Source organism: Sinocyclocheilus rhinocerous, unplaced genomic scaffold (assembly GCF_001515625.1).
Source record: "Sinocyclocheilus rhinocerous isolate Xijiao unplaced genomic scaffold, SAMN03320098_v1.1 scaffold50, whole genome shotgun sequence".
NCBI classification, from domain to species: domain Eukaryota; kingdom Metazoa; phylum Chordata; class Actinopteri; order Cypriniformes; family Cyprinidae; genus Sinocyclocheilus; species Sinocyclocheilus rhinocerous.
Genome location: NW_015641057.1, coordinates 1,170,445 through 1,186,848, shown reverse-complemented (window position 1 = coordinate 1,186,848; position 16,404 = coordinate 1,170,445). Strand labels below are relative to the sequence as shown.

At 37.3% G+C, this 16,404-nt stretch overlaps 2 protein-coding genes across 7 annotated transcripts in view; both read left to right on the top strand.

Moving 5' to 3' along the window:
• Positions 1-10,665, top strand: part of ankrd13d (ankyrin repeat domain 13 family, member D) — a 15,891-nt gene extending 5,226 nt beyond the window's left edge. Inside the window, exons 7-17 of one of the 4 annotated variants that reach the window (XM_016570899.1) lie at positions 889-955; positions 1,683-1,764; positions 1,881-1,942; positions 2,767-2,897; positions 3,000-3,157; positions 4,230-4,343; positions 4,420-4,592; positions 5,814-5,893; positions 5,981-6,205; positions 10,195-10,254; positions 10,345-10,665. In XM_016570899.1, coding sequence (XP_016426385.1) covers positions 889-955; positions 1,683-1,764; positions 1,881-1,942; positions 2,767-2,897; positions 3,000-3,157; positions 4,230-4,343; positions 4,420-4,592; positions 5,814-5,893; positions 5,981-6,205; positions 10,195-10,254; positions 10,345-10,390 — 1,198 coding nt within the window. In that variant the 3' untranslated portion in view covers positions 10,391-10,665. Of the gene's footprint in view, positions 1-888; positions 956-1,682; positions 1,765-1,880; positions 1,943-2,766; positions 2,898-2,999; positions 3,158-4,229; positions 4,344-4,419; positions 4,593-5,813; positions 5,894-5,980; positions 6,206-10,194 lie in introns of all 4 variants that reach the window. The other 3 variants (XM_016570901.1, XM_016570902.1, XM_016570900.1) reach the window with 3 other exon arrangements.
• Positions 10,666-12,819: 2,154 nt separating this feature from the next.
• The window catches only part of LOC107754460 (C-terminal-binding protein 1-like), a 26,209-nt gene continuing 22,624 nt past the window's right edge, over positions 12,820-16,404 (top strand). The window contains exons 1-3 of one of the 3 annotated variants that reach the window (XM_016570904.1): positions 12,820-12,995; positions 14,028-14,085; positions 14,287-14,446. In XM_016570904.1, the coding sequence (XP_016426390.1) occupies positions 14,389-14,446 (58 nt within the window). In that variant the 5' untranslated portion in view covers positions 12,820-12,995; positions 14,028-14,085; positions 14,287-14,388. Of the gene's footprint in view, positions 13,005-13,154; positions 13,242-14,027; positions 14,086-14,286; positions 14,447-16,404 lie in introns of those variants that run through there. The other 2 variants (XM_016570905.1, XM_016570906.1) reach the window with 2 other exon arrangements.

The following is a 16,404-nucleotide window of genomic DNA, read 5'->3' as shown; positions in this document are numbered from 1 at the left end:
GAGAGCGTCACTAACGGGAGCAGAAATGTCCGGCTTGACAGCTCCGTTTTCAACTCCGTCCCCGACTGCAAGCGGCTACTCTTGTTGACTGCCGTCTGTAGCCGTGCTTCAAGTCGAACGCACCTAGTGATACAGAATCGGTGGGCGGGGCTAAACAGGCAGCAGTGTAGAATTGGTGGGTGGGGCTAAACAGGCAGCGATGTAGAATTGGTGGGTGGGGCTAAACAAGCAGCGATGTAGAATTGGTGGGTGGGGCTAAACAGGCAACGGTGTAGAATTGGTGGGTGGGGCTAAACAGGCAACGGTGTAGAATTGGTGGGCGGGGCTAAACAGGCAGCGGTGTAGAATTGGTGGGCGGGGCTAAACAAGCAGCTATGTGGAATTGGTGGGCAGGGCTAAACAAGGTGTAGAATTGCAGTGGTGTAGAATTGGTGGGCGGGGCTAAACAAGCAGCGATGTAGAATTGGTGGGTGGGGCTAAACAGACAGTGATATAGAATCAGTGGGCGGGGCTAAACAGGCAGGCGTTGATCTTCTTCTGCGGAGGCGGTGTTTATCCACACTATTGCATCATAGAGTGGCACATTGATTCCACAAGCTGTTGTTTTGGTAGACTGGCTTTAATATAAGCTCGTTTTTAGTCTAACGAGAAAGTTTTGAGTTCTGTAACGTACAGGATGTTTGTATAGTACAATGACCTCTTAAATGTCAAAAGATCAGGGGAATTTTGATTTCTCAGTTCGTGACCCCTTTAAAGCTCACAGTAGGTCTGTCTTTCAAGCTTTATAGTTTAGCATTAAAATTCATTTTGTCTAGGTAGTGAGTTTTATAGTTTTTACCTCTGGAAACAACTGTTGCACATCTAATTCCCTGTTCTGTCTGACTCTAGAAATAAGTCTGGGATTTGGGGATGGCGCTCTGAGAAGACAGAGGTTGTCAGTGGATATGAAGCAAAGGTGGGTCCACTTTAAGAGGCATTCAGCTTTGAGCCTTGCTGAAAACACCTGTGCAGAGCAGTGTTAATTTCGTTGACGAATAATTTTCTTCATAATTTTCATAATTTTTAAGACGATAACGAACTAAAACTCTTTTTAAATGACAAAAAATCTATTGACATTTTCGTCAACGCATTAAAAATGAGATGAAAATGTTAGGGAGGGACGATTTGGGATGAGATTCATTCAGAGCGAATCTGCTGCGTGGTTCGGAGGTTAGATGCGTACATATGAACCGGCGGGACATAAGCTGACATACACTTGCTGCACGTCGCATAAAACGTTAAAAAATATCAATATGTGGGAGTAAGAGAAGAGCAGACATATGGATAAATCTGATGACGCAAAAAGAGCTCAATTCGGTCCGGTTTTCAGAGCGCAGACACTGAAGCATAACGTTACACACACAGAAAGCGCCTAATATCAAACCTATATAATGAGTTTGGAAATTTTAGAGGAATGCTTAATAAATGCACTGTAACTAAACCCATTCGATTTTAGCCGACTACTGTAGATTTAGTCAACTAAAACTAAAAACAATTCAGATTACTAAAATATGACAAAAACTAAATGGCATTTTAGTCAAAGACTATGACTAAAACTAAATCAAAATTTGCTGTCAAAATTAACACTGGTGCAGAGGACAAAATGACCTCCCTGATTGTTTTTTATGCTTACATAATTGTAGGTTTTCAGTGCCAGTAATGTGGAGTTAGTGACACGTTCTCGGACTGAACACCTTTCTGATCAGGACAAGTCTAGGAGTAAAGGTACTTAAATGCTGACAGTCAATTTAACTAAAAATACACATACATATAGTTTTTGTACATATACTCAAATGCATTTCCCTTTCTGTGCTGTCACCTTCCACTCTCTGTGCTTTCAGGATCTAGAACTCCTCTACAGTCGTTCCTTGGTATTGCTGAGCAGCACATCTCTAGTACTGGGGTGAGTGTGATCACTGATATCATTTCAGTTCAGTTGCATATGATCTTATTTTTAATTTAGAATTTCAATATATTTCGTTTTTTTTTTTTTTACATTTACGAACTAAACAAATGTTAAAATTACCTCACAAAACTATAAATTAAAAATATATAAGAAATAAATTAACACAATATTTAAAGATAAAAAATTATTTGAAAATGTTAATGATTAATATAATCATTAAAAAAAATAGCCTGAACCATATATAAAAAATGAACATATATGCCACATTCAAAAGTTTGGGGTCAAAAGATTTTTTTGTTGTTATTAAATGAAATGTATTTTTTATTGAGCATGGTTGATTTTTTTTATTGAGCATGGTTGATTTTTTTTGAGCATGGTTGGTGATTTAAACTAAAGACATTTCAAATGTTGTTGTTTTGAACTTTCATCAGAGAAACCTTAAAACATTTATCATGATTTCCACAAAAATATGAAGCAGCACAACTGTTTTCAACATTGATAATAGGAAATGTTTCTTGAGCAGCAAATCAGCACATTAGAATGATTTCTGAAGGATCATGTGACACTGAAGACTGGAGTAATGATGCTGAAAATTCAGCTTTGATCACAGGAAGAAATTACATAATAAAAAATATGTTAAAATAGAAAACTGTTATTTTAAATTGAAAATAATATTTCACAACATTACTGTTTTTGCAGTATTTTTGATCAAATAAATGCAGCCTCGCTGAGCATAAAAACTAAATGTATTGTTTTTTGTGACTATTTGTGACTGTGTTGATTGGAGACAACACTGAATCATTTGTTTACTGTGTTTCTAGAGTCAGGTTTCTCAGTGCGCTAGTCCCCATAACCCAACAGCCATCACAGCGGAGGAGTACTTCGATGCAGAGTTTAATCTGAACGGCAGAGATATTGGGCGGCCCATTGAGCTCACCAGCAAAGTGCAGAGGTACCGTCTCTATGGCAACCCCAAAGTGCCATGATTTGAACCTGTTTGCATGTGAATTAAGAACATTTGCTTTGTCTCTTTACCTCTGTGTGTCTCGCTCAGGTTTAAGGCCACACTGTGGTTGAGTGAAGATCATCCTCTCTCGCTGGCTGAGCAGGTTACGCCCATCATTGACCTCATGGCCATATCTAACGCCCACTTTGCCAAACTGCGTGACTTCATCACCCTACGCCTGCCACCTGGCTTTCCTGTAAAGATTGGTGAGAAGAAGTGTCACATCAAGTTAATTGATCATTTTATGTCCTTAAAGTCAACAATGCAATCAAAATCTTTTGCTATTTACTTTCTTAAAGGGACAGTCCACCCAAATATTCAGTTATCATTTGCTTACCCTCATCATTTACTCATTTCTTTATTCTATGGAACACAAAAGAAGATATTTTGAAGAATGTTGGTAAGCAAACAGTTTCGGGTCCCACTGACTTCCATTAAGTTATTTTTGCTGCTTTATAGGCCTTGAAAGGTTAAATACACACACTTGTATGTGTCAAAATGCACGTCTTTGCAAGTATCCTCGTAAACACAGTAATTTAGGTCTTAAGTGAAAGCAAACAGCTGAGAAAGAAAAACACACATGTAACAGTATATTGGATCCGGGGCAGCTCTTAAAGTGACAGCTGTCTAATATTCCCGCTGTCTGTCATTCATGTTAATCAAACAACAAAAGACAGAAAATCTCTCACTGCTCTTGACTAAATCACTTTTGTAACTTTAGTAAGAAGAAAAATACATTAAATTTACACAGTGAAGAATATGCAGAGTTTTATACATTTGATTACTATAAAGTATATACAATGTATTCTTATTTATTTGTTCTACTGTAGTTTTTTGTCCTATTGCTTGCAATTAATTTCTTATTCTTATTTAATCGCTGACTGTTTACTTGTCTTCAGTGAACTTGAGTTTTTTTTATTTAGGCTAGTATTAGTTTTGTGACAAGAATTATGAAATTTCTATTGTATCGGAATTTTTTATATCATAAAGACCTTATTTAAAGCTTAAAACAACTAATTAAAAAAAACTATATTGTGATATATATCGTTACTGTGAAATAGAATTACTCTTATCGTGATATAAGATTTTGGTCATATCGCCCACTCCTACTTGATGGTGAGCAAATGATGACAGTATTTAAATTTTCCATTCATCTACGCACATTACATTTATTTGTTGTCTTATTTAAAATATTTTCTCAAGAAATGTCCTGTTTTACACCAAAAAGTGTTGTAAACAGCAGTTTAAATTGACTTTAATCATTGTTCTGACTCTTAGAAATTCCTCTCTTCCATGTGTTGAATGCTCGAGTGACATTCAGCAATCTGTGTGGCTGCGATGAACCGGTCAGTTCTGTTACAGTACAGTCTCCTCAAGGAGCCACAGAGGCCGGTAAGTATCTCTTCAGGTCTAAAGTTGCTCTGACTGTGACTGTGCCGGGTATTTAGCCTCACCTCACTGCTTTTAGGTCAGACGCCTCCCCCTCTGCAGTGTGAAATCGACCCGTCTGTGTTTGAGCCTCCCCCAGAATACACCACCCTTGGACCAGGCCGCAGCGAACCAATGAGGGATGAGGATGATAATTTACTCCAGTTCGCCATACAGCAGAGTCTGCTGGACGCGGGAACAGAGAGTGACCAGGTAACGGCATCTATCACATGGTATGTCCATGGATCGGCATTCTAATGCATTACACACAAAATATTCCATGCACTTTCTCGATCTGGCAAGCTCTGTTCTGATTGGCTGGCTGTACTCAAGTCGCTGCATATTTTTATCAGTCTGCCTGGAAACAGATATTTTCCAAGGTACTAGGTTTATATGATTTGAGAGAGAGCGAATTATTTGATCTTGATTATTTTATTTTATTATTGTATTTTTTCAAAGATATCCAGAGTTTATTTTAGAAGCATGATATTCAGAGTTCATATTCAGACACTAACTAGCAAGTAAACTAGATTTCTGCTATTAGAACTCTATTTTCCTCTTTATGACTGTGAAATAATCTAGACATTATTTTGGGTGAAAAGAAAGTCAGATATGGTTTTGTTTTCTGTAAAGCCACTCATAAACTGATACTGCCCTGCGATTATTACATTATTGAAATATATATGGCATGAAAATTGCTGAATCTAAAAACGTAAGCTCTGTTCCCAGTTTTTATTTTAATTTTATTGTGACGTGTAGATTTTTGTCCCAATAAATTTGGAAATATCTGTGTTTTAAAAAATTTTTTTTTTTTTTTTTTTCATGCAAAACCAAACATTAGTCATTTTAGATATTCTGACAGTGTTTATCTCTATAGTCATTTTTAGTCATTTTTAACCAGAATAAGCTGTTACCATAAACCAGCCACTAAAACATTATATAACAAACTTGTGAATCTTTTATTCAACATCCATCTGCTTTTTTGTGCTATAACCAAGAATGCAACCAACATATTCAACCTGTTCAGGATAAATACCGAAAAAATATACTACTTTAATTAAATTTTAAAAATCATTAATATGCACAGCAGACATTTCTGTGATTAGTTTCAGTGTTGCAAAAAAACACGGTTGCATAAACTGCTAAGACTTGTCTAAGTTAGTCATCTAAATTTTTAGCTGGTTATACTGTACTAGTTATTAATTTAAGACACAGGCTTAACATCATGGCTATGTTTATACATCTGGCCCCACATCTAAACAGATACTTTACTCCTCATGATTAAGCCTTTTTCATAGTCTTTATTATTATTATGAGTGATTGTGAAGCTCTAGTCAATACTAAACAATTAGCAGACATCAACTTTTCATCAGTCCCTCCACAGCTTTCCACCCACTCCCTCATTTCTCTTTCTTTTCCTGTGCGTTTCTGTAGGTGACCATATGGGAGGCTCTCACTAACACTCGTCCAGATTCTCAGCCTCCGCTTTATGAGGAGGACTCTCAGCTTGAGAGGTGTGTGTGTGTGTGGATTGAGTGTTGAGTGTGAGCATGTGCATATCAATTGTTCAGCTGTTTGAAATGTGATTGTGTGTCTGACAGGGCGATTCAGGAATCTCTGTCTTTGTCGCTGGCTGGAGGGGAGAGTGTCGAGTCCGATGCTGGCCAGCCGCTATCCCCGTCTGATCCCGCACTCATCTCACCTCCGTGTTACAGCTCACTGACCGAGCCTCGGGCCCCGGGAGCGTTTGCTGTGGCCACCAGTTTTGATGAACAGCTACGCATGGCGATGGAGCTTTCCTGCAGAGAACAGGAGGAGTTAGACAGGTACGAATGACAGAGGAGCAAGAAACGACAGGATCCAAAAGCATAAGCTCTGTTCCCAAACCTACTGAGCTCAAATCTAGACAGGCTTTCAAGGCATCATTGGCTTTTGACACAAAGCCTGTAGCAAACAGCTGACTGCAAATTTATGCTGCCTTAAAATATCTTTATGACTGAATTCTAAGACACTGTTGCATGCATCCAAGAGGAAATTTTGTTTTGTTATGTTTTTGTTTTGTTTCTATATACAACCTGATAAGCACATTTACTAAACATTTTTATCAGAGAATATTTTTTTTGTTTGTTTTTCTATTTAGTTTTTTGTTTCATTCTTTTTTTTTGTTGTGCTATAAACAACCTGACAAGCACATTTATTACACATTTTTCATCCAAGAGAATTATTTTTTGTTTTCTTTGCCTTTTTGAAAAAATGTTTTGTTTTGTTTGTGGTTTTTTAAATTGTTTTATTTTTGTTGCACTATATACAATCTGATAAGCACATTGACTGCTCATTTTTCATTCAAGAGAAAATTTTAGTTTTTGTTTTGCTTCATTGTGCTATAAACATGACAAGCACATTTACTATACATTTTTTATCCAAGAAAAAAATAAAAGATTGTTTTCTTTTGTTGCACTAATATACAACCTGACATTTACTAGGCTACTACATATTTAAAAAAATTTTTTTTTTTAATTTAATATTTAAAATGTTGTTTTCTTTTGTTTTTGTTTTTCTTTTTTTGTTGTTATAAACAATCTGACAAGCACATTTACTGCACATTTTTCATCCAAGAAAAAAAATGTTTTTTGTTTCAGTTTTTGTTTTGCTTTGTTGCACTAAATACAACCTGACAAGCACATTTAGTACACGATTTTTTATTTTATTTTTCAGTATTTTTTTTTTGTTTGTTTTTTTTGTTTGTTTGTTTCATTTTGTTGCACTATATCTGGCAAGCACATTTACTGCACATTTTTTCATCCAGGTTAAAATTTGGATTTGTTTTGTTTCATATTTTCGTTTTGCTGCACTAAATACAACTTGGGGTCTATATAATATCAAAACTCAAAATATGTCATTTCCATACCTAAAATACATACTTTGTCACTGTTCACTGTTATGCAGATTGATCACAGTTTATCATGGGTAGAATGCAACATTTTTCAATGTTACAAGCATTTCAGTCAAATGTAATTTATGCAATATTTCAAACCTTTAACCCATGGGAGGAAATCAGCCCATGGCAACAGTAGCAAAAAACCATGGCAAAAAACGCATTCTTGGCAACCCTGCATCCAACACAAGCTGTAGGAGTCTGATCATGGGTCGAGAGTAGGGCTGCACGATAAATCGCATGCGATATTTAACACGCATCTTGTCAGAAAGCCGGTTCTGTAATCAGTGGTAAATCTCCATCACCTGCGTGCTTTCACATTGAGCAGGAATATGAACGTGGTTTTGCGCAGCTCGTCAGTGAACAACGGCTCTGTGTAGTTAATGCTGCTCAATGTGAAAGCACGCACGTGATGGAGATTTACCGCTGATTACAGAACCGGCTTTACTGATAAGATGCGCATTAAATATCGCATGCGATTTATCGTGCAGCCCTAGTCGAGAGTTAAGGAGAGATGACTGACAGACCATGCTGAAGGATTTGCTGCTCAGCAGATTGACAGATATCTGATCTTATAAGATGTGCTCCCTTTATGCCGGGTTCAGACTACACAATATTTTTATCGGTCACGATAGTCACTGTGTCAGATTACACGATTTTGACTCCTAAAATCTTGTCGTCACACTGTACTTCTATCCCTCACAGCCTCGTTTTCATTCCTGTCAAAAATTAAATCTGGCACTACCCTCACTAAGGTCTATAACTTATTTGATCTCCAAACCCTGTTGGAAAGATTGTCTTATGCCGGGTTCAGACTACACAATATTTTTGTCGGTCACGATAGTCACTGTGTCAGATTACACGATTTTGACTCCTAAAATCTTGTCGTGTCGTGGACAAGAAACATGTCAGACTACACGTTGCTTCCCGACCATTCATCACGTGCTGTCTTTAACGACGCGTGTGATGTCATCGAGAAGGCGGAACTAGCGACTGACTTCCGAAAACAAGAGTGTAAACATTGCTGAAGCGCTTCCGCTATAGTTCGCCAGCATTTTTCTTTGTTCTGTCGTGGTAGTCCCTCGATGACACATCATACAGGCAGGAGTACTGTTGCCACAGCTCCACGAACCTTTCCTCCATCTCATAATTCCACCTAGCAGCACCATCATCTCTCTTTCGTTTTGCCATGTTTGAAACCTGTGTATGAAAGAGCTTCTGTGCTGCTATTGGTCAACGTCACCAATGTGACAGAACTCGTCGTGGACGACGGAAAAAAATTAAACATGCTAGTTTTTCTGTCGTGATGTCGTGAAGCATCGCAGACGTGGAATCGGTTGTCGTCCGCTATGACACACTACACGAGCTGAAACGATGGAATCTTGCGTCCCGACGCCCATTGTCGTTTACGAATCCCCACGACACCCTACGTCAAGCAAATCGTGGCAAAATCGGGCTAAAATCGTGTAGTCTGAACCGGGCATTACACAGAGTGTGCGTGATCGCCAAATCTTAAGTGAAAGTGAACAGCGAGCGCTCATTCATAAGAGATTTAAATACTCCACATATTGATAGCGGCTCCCTGATGCGCGAAAATGTTATGCAATATTAGAATGTTTGCGTGAGCAGGCAGTAATGGTCAGAAATTCAGCAGGAGGGGGATTAAGAAAATAGTCCCACGCAGGGCTTTAATACAAAAACGCAAACAATGAATGGCGACTGTAGAAAGTAAAAGCCGAATCCTGGACATTTTCGCAATTTAGAAATCCTGGCCGGACGGGTCCGAAAAGAGGACGTATGATCACCCTAGCTATAAACAACATGACAAGGACATTTACTAGACATTTTTTCTTCCAAGACAAAATTTTGTTTCATTTTTTGTTACACTATATACAACCTGACAAACACATTTGCTGCACATTTTTTCATCCAAGACAAAATTATATTTTGTTGTTTGTTTCAGTTTTTGTTTTGCTTTGTTGCACTATACACAAACTGGCAAGCATATTTACTACACATTTTTAATTCAAGAGAAATTTTGGATTTGTTTTTTGTTTCGTTGCACTAAATACAACTTGCACATTTATTACACATTTTCATTCAAGAGAAATGTTCTGGTTTTCTTTGTCTTTGTTTTTTTCATTTGTTTCATTTTGTTGTTTTTTAAACAACCTGAGGGGCACATTTTTTTTATCTAAGAGAACATTTTGTTTTGTTTGTTGTTGTTTTTTCCTCTGTTTTATGTTTGTTTTTTTATATACAACCTGGTAAGCACATTAACTACACATTTTTCATCAAAGTGAAATTCATTTCATTTTTGTTTTGTTGTGCTATAAACAACATGACAAGCACATTTACTATACATTTTTATTGTATTTTTGTTTAATTTTATGTTTTGTTTTGTTGCACTATATACAACTTGACAAACACATTTTTTTCATCCAAGACAGAATTGTTTTGTTTTTTTGTTTCAGTTTCTGTTTTGCTTTGTTACACTATATACAAACTGCCAAGCACATGTACTACACATTTTTTCATCCAAAATTTTGGTTTTGGGTTTTTGTTGTTCTGTTGCACTACAGTATATAAAACATGACAAGCACATTTATGACACATTATTCATCCAAAAGAATAATTTGTTGTTTTGCTTTTTCTCTTGCCTTTTCTACTTACAGAAGCTATTCCAGTCACAAAAACATTAACACCTATTATTATTTTGTTCTTTACATTTTCAATGTAGCGACTTAATGTGAGGAATTTTCCACATACCACATGGGTTTAGTAGAGAAAATCTTAAATTCATATAGAAACTGTGGAACAGAGTTTATGTATTTCCTCATTTGTATCAGCCAGTCTCACTCCTCTTTTTGTTCCCTAAAGGAAGAGGAGGGAAGAGGAGGAAGAGCTGGAGAGGATACTACAGCTGTCTCTCACAGAGAAGTAACTGTAGCAATGCTTGATGTGGGTTCAACGGAGTAATTTATTGGTTGTGTTTTTTTTCCCTGCAATGTTAAATTATTATTCTTCTAGATTCATCGCTCTTTATTTCTTTTCCAAAATAATAAAGATGGAATAGAAAGAGGAATCGGAGAGAGTGTGTGTGCCAGGACTGAAACGATTCATAACAGAAGATAAATCAAAGAGCACGGCATGAAAATGTGAATGATATCCTCTCAGTTCCACTGTCTTTTGAGTGATAAAAGGTCAACTTTAACTTCATTGTATAATGATGCAGATGAAAATGTGAATATAAATTATGAACATTGATGACTATGATCATGCATAAAGGTAAAGTACTGAAAATACTATTGCATAAAATAATGAGTGTACTTATGATGGATGATAATAACATGAAAGTATAAGTATTAAATGTTGCTCAAACACTTTCACAACAATGACGTTTTTGTGTGCATGGGGAAGCAACCATCTAACACACATAGACCGCAGACAAAGAAACTGACAGAAACACCTAAAATATATTAGTATCACTGATGTAAAGGGGATTCGAATAGCCTTTGCCTTCAGAAAAGCTGCTCTTCACACAGACCATGCATGTGTAGTGTGATTTAGCTGCAGAGTTCCTCCGTAATATTACAGTGTTTCTATTATTATTCTTGTATATAAGACAACTGAATCATCCATTACGTCTGCAACAAATCAAAAGGTATTCTCCACTAGGTTTTCAATCGGTGGGCAAACTTTCAAGGGGCCACAGGGTGGTTGGAATTATTTAATTAATTAAAACATTGTTTAAAATTTTAAAGAATTTATTAAAATGCTAAAAAAAATGTAATCCACCTACCTATGTATGTGTGTACTGCTAATGCCTATATTATGGCCAGTGTTGGGAAGGTTACTTCGGAAATGTAGTAGGTTACAGATTACAAGTTATAGTTATCTAAAATGTAATAAGTAACTTTTTAGTTAATTCTGTTCTATAAAACAGTTACACAGCATCTTAATAATATCCTCTGAGAAATACCTTCAGTCTCCATGAAGGACATCCTAGTATTTCCTGTTTTTGAACACAATGCTTGCTATCACTATGAGCTGAATCACTGACACACTTTACCTCAAGCATCTGATACACTTAACCCACAGCTACTGTTGTGGGGAAATGCTTTATTTAATAATTCATGGTCAAATTAATTGACACGGTTTTATACATTGGCAGTTCACCAGCATACATAGAATGTGGACTGGCATAAAATGGATTTAACATCCAGTTGTTTATAAGTGCCTTTTCTAAATGCAGTCAAACCCAACATTTATTTGGACACCTTCAACATTTCTCACATTATCACAGTTTATTCGCTATAGTTTAGAAAATGGTAATAAAATATGACAAGAACTCATAGAGTTAAACTGTGTCAGAACAAATTCATCTCGATAATGCCGTCCTTCTGTTAGAATCTTTGTACACGGAGTCCGAAATTTTAATTTTTATAAAATTTTAAGACCTTTAGACTGTGTCACATATGAATTAGGTTGAATAGCTGTCAGCTGTTAAATTTAAGTACACAATTAGTCTGTGGTGTAAAAAGGTTAAGCACTTAAGCAAAACATGGTCAGATCAAAGTCTCTGAATAATTTTTGGTCCCAAATTATTATCAGTTTTACTGGTAGTCCACTGAATGAAGAATTTTGGGGCATAATATGTCACAGTTTACTTTATTTTGCTATCCTCACTTACATAAATGAACCCGGTTTCACAGACAGGGCTTAGACTAAACCAGGATTAGGCCATAGTTCAATTAGGACATTTAGGTAATTTGTATTAACATGCCTTAGAAAAAAAAACATTACTGGTGTGCATCTTGTGACAAAACAAAGGCACTGCTATATTTTAAGATCAGTCAGTGCAGGCAGTTTCTTTCAGTTAAAGCTCAGAATTCCTGGGACTGTGAAGCCGGGGGATAGTGTCCTGCACCCACTAGTAAAAAGTAGTGCTGTCAAACGATTAATCGCGATTAATCGCATCCAAAATAAAAGTTTTTGTTTACATACGTGTGTGTGTATTGTGTATATTTATTATGTATATATAAATACACACATACAGCATGTATTTTGAAAATATTCACATGTATATATTTATATTCATATAATTTATATCATACATAATATATAAACATTACATATTTTTCTTAAATATATACATGCCTGTGTGTGTATTTATATATACATAATAAATATACACAGTAGGCTACACACACATATTATGTAAACAAAAACTTATTTTGGATGCGATTAATCGTTTGACAGCACTAGTAAAAAGATATCAAAAATTATATCTGGTGTCTGAATAATTTTTGGTTTGACTGTATATGATCACGTGACACGTAATGCAAATTTAGGGGGCGAGACGGCTCGCCTATCTAGCCCCTCCATCCCCTACATAGCAGTCTCGGAATAAATCTGATGCATGAAGAAAGGAAATGAGCTCAGGCTCAGGGCCCAAGTGGCTCCAGTGCTGAGGGCCCCGCACTGTCACACACTGGCCTGTAGGCGGCGCTCGTCTGCGCAGAGCTCATGTCTCTGCTCTGAATGCTCGCTCTTTCCACAACACGTTGTCTGTGCGGCCTCGACTTCCTTTTCTGTGCAGATTTCATGGCGAGTGATAGCGGGGAAGAGTTGATTCACCTACCGCGACCACACCGAGCCTCCAGAGACGCTTTCTCCAGGTGAGTGCGGTGCGTTTCCCTGCTTCTGGCTTATCTTTGACACATTACTCGCACCAGACTCTCGATTGTGTGTGTGTGTTGTTATAACTGTGTACCTCGCTCTCACACACTCTGTGTGTGTGTTTAATGTTTGGTAGCTCGGTTAGCAACCAGTCTAAGCGCCTTTCTCGGTGTGTGCAGTCAGAGGAGCGACGCTACAAGAGACGAATATAGTTATAAGAGCGATTAAAAACCACAAATAAGCTCGTACGGTTTGCTCGGAGTGATTTGTATTATGCTTTTGGGGGTTAATTGTGTAGTCAGTTGCATTGTGTCTTGCTGCATGTGCTAATTAGCTAGCGCAGCGCTAACTGAAAAACTTGCAGCGAGCGACGCGACATAACTAAAAGGCTCCGTTAAAAGTTAAAATCAACTAAACTGTTAGTTTGCGAGTGTTTAAACCGTTAACTTAACTTAGCACATAGCCTACAGCGTAACGTAGTTTCGACGCAGAAGTATAAATTGGGCTTTAGCCGTCTGTCTCAAGCTCGCTGACTGCGACGCTTCGCAGGATTTATAAACATTTCACACCATTTATGCGCTCTTCTGTAGTCTTTTCAGTCCTGAGCTGCTTTACACACACTTGCTTAATGAGCAACAAGAGAGAGAAATAACTCAAAGAAATGAGACTGAAGTTAACAATCACGAAGTGATCATCCAGAGATGCGGTTTATCTCAACCGCACGCTCTAAACATACAGGTTCAGTAATGTTGTTTCTGAAAACGCGTTCATTTATTTAATCATTCGTTCGTTTTACAAAGTTGGTTAGACTTTGAGTATCAAATTTCAGTGAAATTGGCCATAAATAAGTGAGTTTAAAACTAGATGTAGTCTCTTTGAGGCGCTAAAACATTAATGCTAGTGAAGAAATGTATCTTTCTGACGCCTCTAGATGTATCTAGGTTTATTATTAATAAAAACCATTTTTACGCTCTGTTCTTGTATTACTAGTGCTTGTTTAACGCTAAGGTTTGCTTTTTCTGCCTCTTCAGCTGCCATTATTAAGACCGTGACGTCAGCGGAGTAGTTGATTGGCTTTGACGTCATCAGGTGGGTAATTTCGTAATTTGACATTTTCCCAGCACTATTTCTCCGTATCAGTCATTTATGTGGGTGATTGGTAACCTTTCCCATAAGTAGTAGTATTTTACTCTTGATGAAATGCACTTGGCATGATAACCGGATGTGGTGTGATTGGTAATTCAGAGCGCTTTAGGTCTGAATCTTAACATGTGAAATTAATCGTTGCAGGTGTTTTAAGGATTTGGGTGGTTTCTGGACTGAACTCTGTGCTGTGCCCCGTCTTTCGTCGTGTTGTGGCCGTAGCTGGTCTTACTGAAGAACTGCCAGTCGATGGCTCTGATGGACAAACACAAAGTGAAGCGGCAGAGACTGGACCGCATCTGTGAAGGTGAGAAGATAAGACTTCTGCAATCAGATCAGATGGATAAAAATAGATCGTAATGAATATCAGCAACCCAGGTCTCTTTAACCTCATCGTTTGCACCACTTCACATCCATAATGTGGCATGTGAAAAGAGAACCTCGAGGACAAAATTTAGGATGGGACTTGATTTTATCTGGAAATTGATTGGGTTGTGGAAAGTGGGCGTTATATGGTTATCAGTTAACCACAGACACCTGTTGGTTCATTTAAGTCAAGATATTTTGTTTTGATGAAAAATCATTTATAGTTTTGGTTTAATGTGCACTGATGACAGTGTAATCTTGGCTTTCAGATGCACAGGCCTGAAAAGCATTGCATTTTAAGCCTTTAGCTTAGTCTTTAGTCTTTGTAAATCTGAATTTGCCACTGTAGTTAATCAGATTTACTTTAAATTCAACACATATGTATTGTCCTAAATGTGTTCTTATACAAGTGTTTATAGAGTAGTGATTTATTATTTTATGTGCGTAAACCTTGAGTGAATCATCTGGCTCTGTTAATACTGTCAGTGTCTTCTGTGAACTAGCAGACACTGAGTGATGGATGGGTCATATGGTTGCTTCTTGAATGTTTGGCATGTTTGTCTGGCAGGCACAGAAGATGCGAGACAGTTTGAGCTCTGTTTTCTTGTCTTTTCTCCCCTTTCTGTCTGTGTGCAGCGACACGAGCGGCTCAAACTGCTGTTATTAAAAACCAGTGCCTGTGTGTACTGTATTAAATAGCTCATTACTGCTGAATGAATGGAACTGCTGTCCATTTGACACTTTAATACAATCTAGGGAAAGCTAGTTCTTTAGATTTGGAGGTGTGTAATGAGCACAGAGGGGGCAGGCTGTATATTGCAGTCCCTTTTGTGTTTTTGGCAGGTGTAACTACTCATCATCAAAGAGGAACTCTGACGCCACAGATGTAGATGATTTTGATTAATACAAATTCTTAACTCATAAAGATGCTCATTTGGAGGTGTGTAATGAGCACAGAGGGGGCAGGCTGTATATTGCAGTCCCTTTTGTGTTTTTGGCAGGTGTAACTACTCATCATCAAAGAGGAACTCTGACGCCACAGATGTAGATGATTTTGATTTTAGACTTGCTCGCTAAAATTTAAATAGATCCTTAGTTATGGCCCCAGTGTTTGGTGGGTAGTTGTATGATCGGATTCGTGAAATGTGCAGTGTTTATTTGGCATTACATTAAGACTTTTAGATGAATACTGCATGTAATTCTGCATCAAGTTGCAGTTTGGGAAACTTCGAAACTGCGTGTTGTGATTTTGTCAGGTTTTGGCCTGCATTTGCATGCCCTGTAACTTTGCAGTTGGTATAAATGGCATTAAAAATTACCTGTTAAAATAAAAAAAAAATTGGGCAAACCTTTTTGCAGGCTATATGATTACTTAAAGTCTGCATGGAATGAAATAATTTCACACTCTGTTTTCTAAATGACATGTTCACAATAACATCAGTAATCTAATGCATCAATGCATGTTCATTTAAAAAATGAACATCTAAAAACCAAGAACCAAATTCCCGCCCTATAGGGATGGGCGATATCTTATCGTTTGCGATATACCGGTAAAAATTCTCCACACGATAAGAATTCGTCTTCCCACGATAATAACGATAAAGTCTAGTTGTTGACATATTTCTGTGTGCGACTGTGTGGAGTGACGTTTATCGCAATAAATATCAGAAATTACCGTGATACATTTTTAAGCCCATATCGCCAATCCCTACCGCCCTATAATTTTTTCTTCTTTTCGATAGTCAGATATACGTCAAAATGCAGAAGAAAAGATCTGTTGCTTTGTTATATTGCGATTTTATAACAGTTACTACTCTGTTCTGGCAGTTGGATGATGCTTATTAAATTTGCTTGTTAGGAGTTTTAATTTGTTTCCCTTATATATATATATATATATAT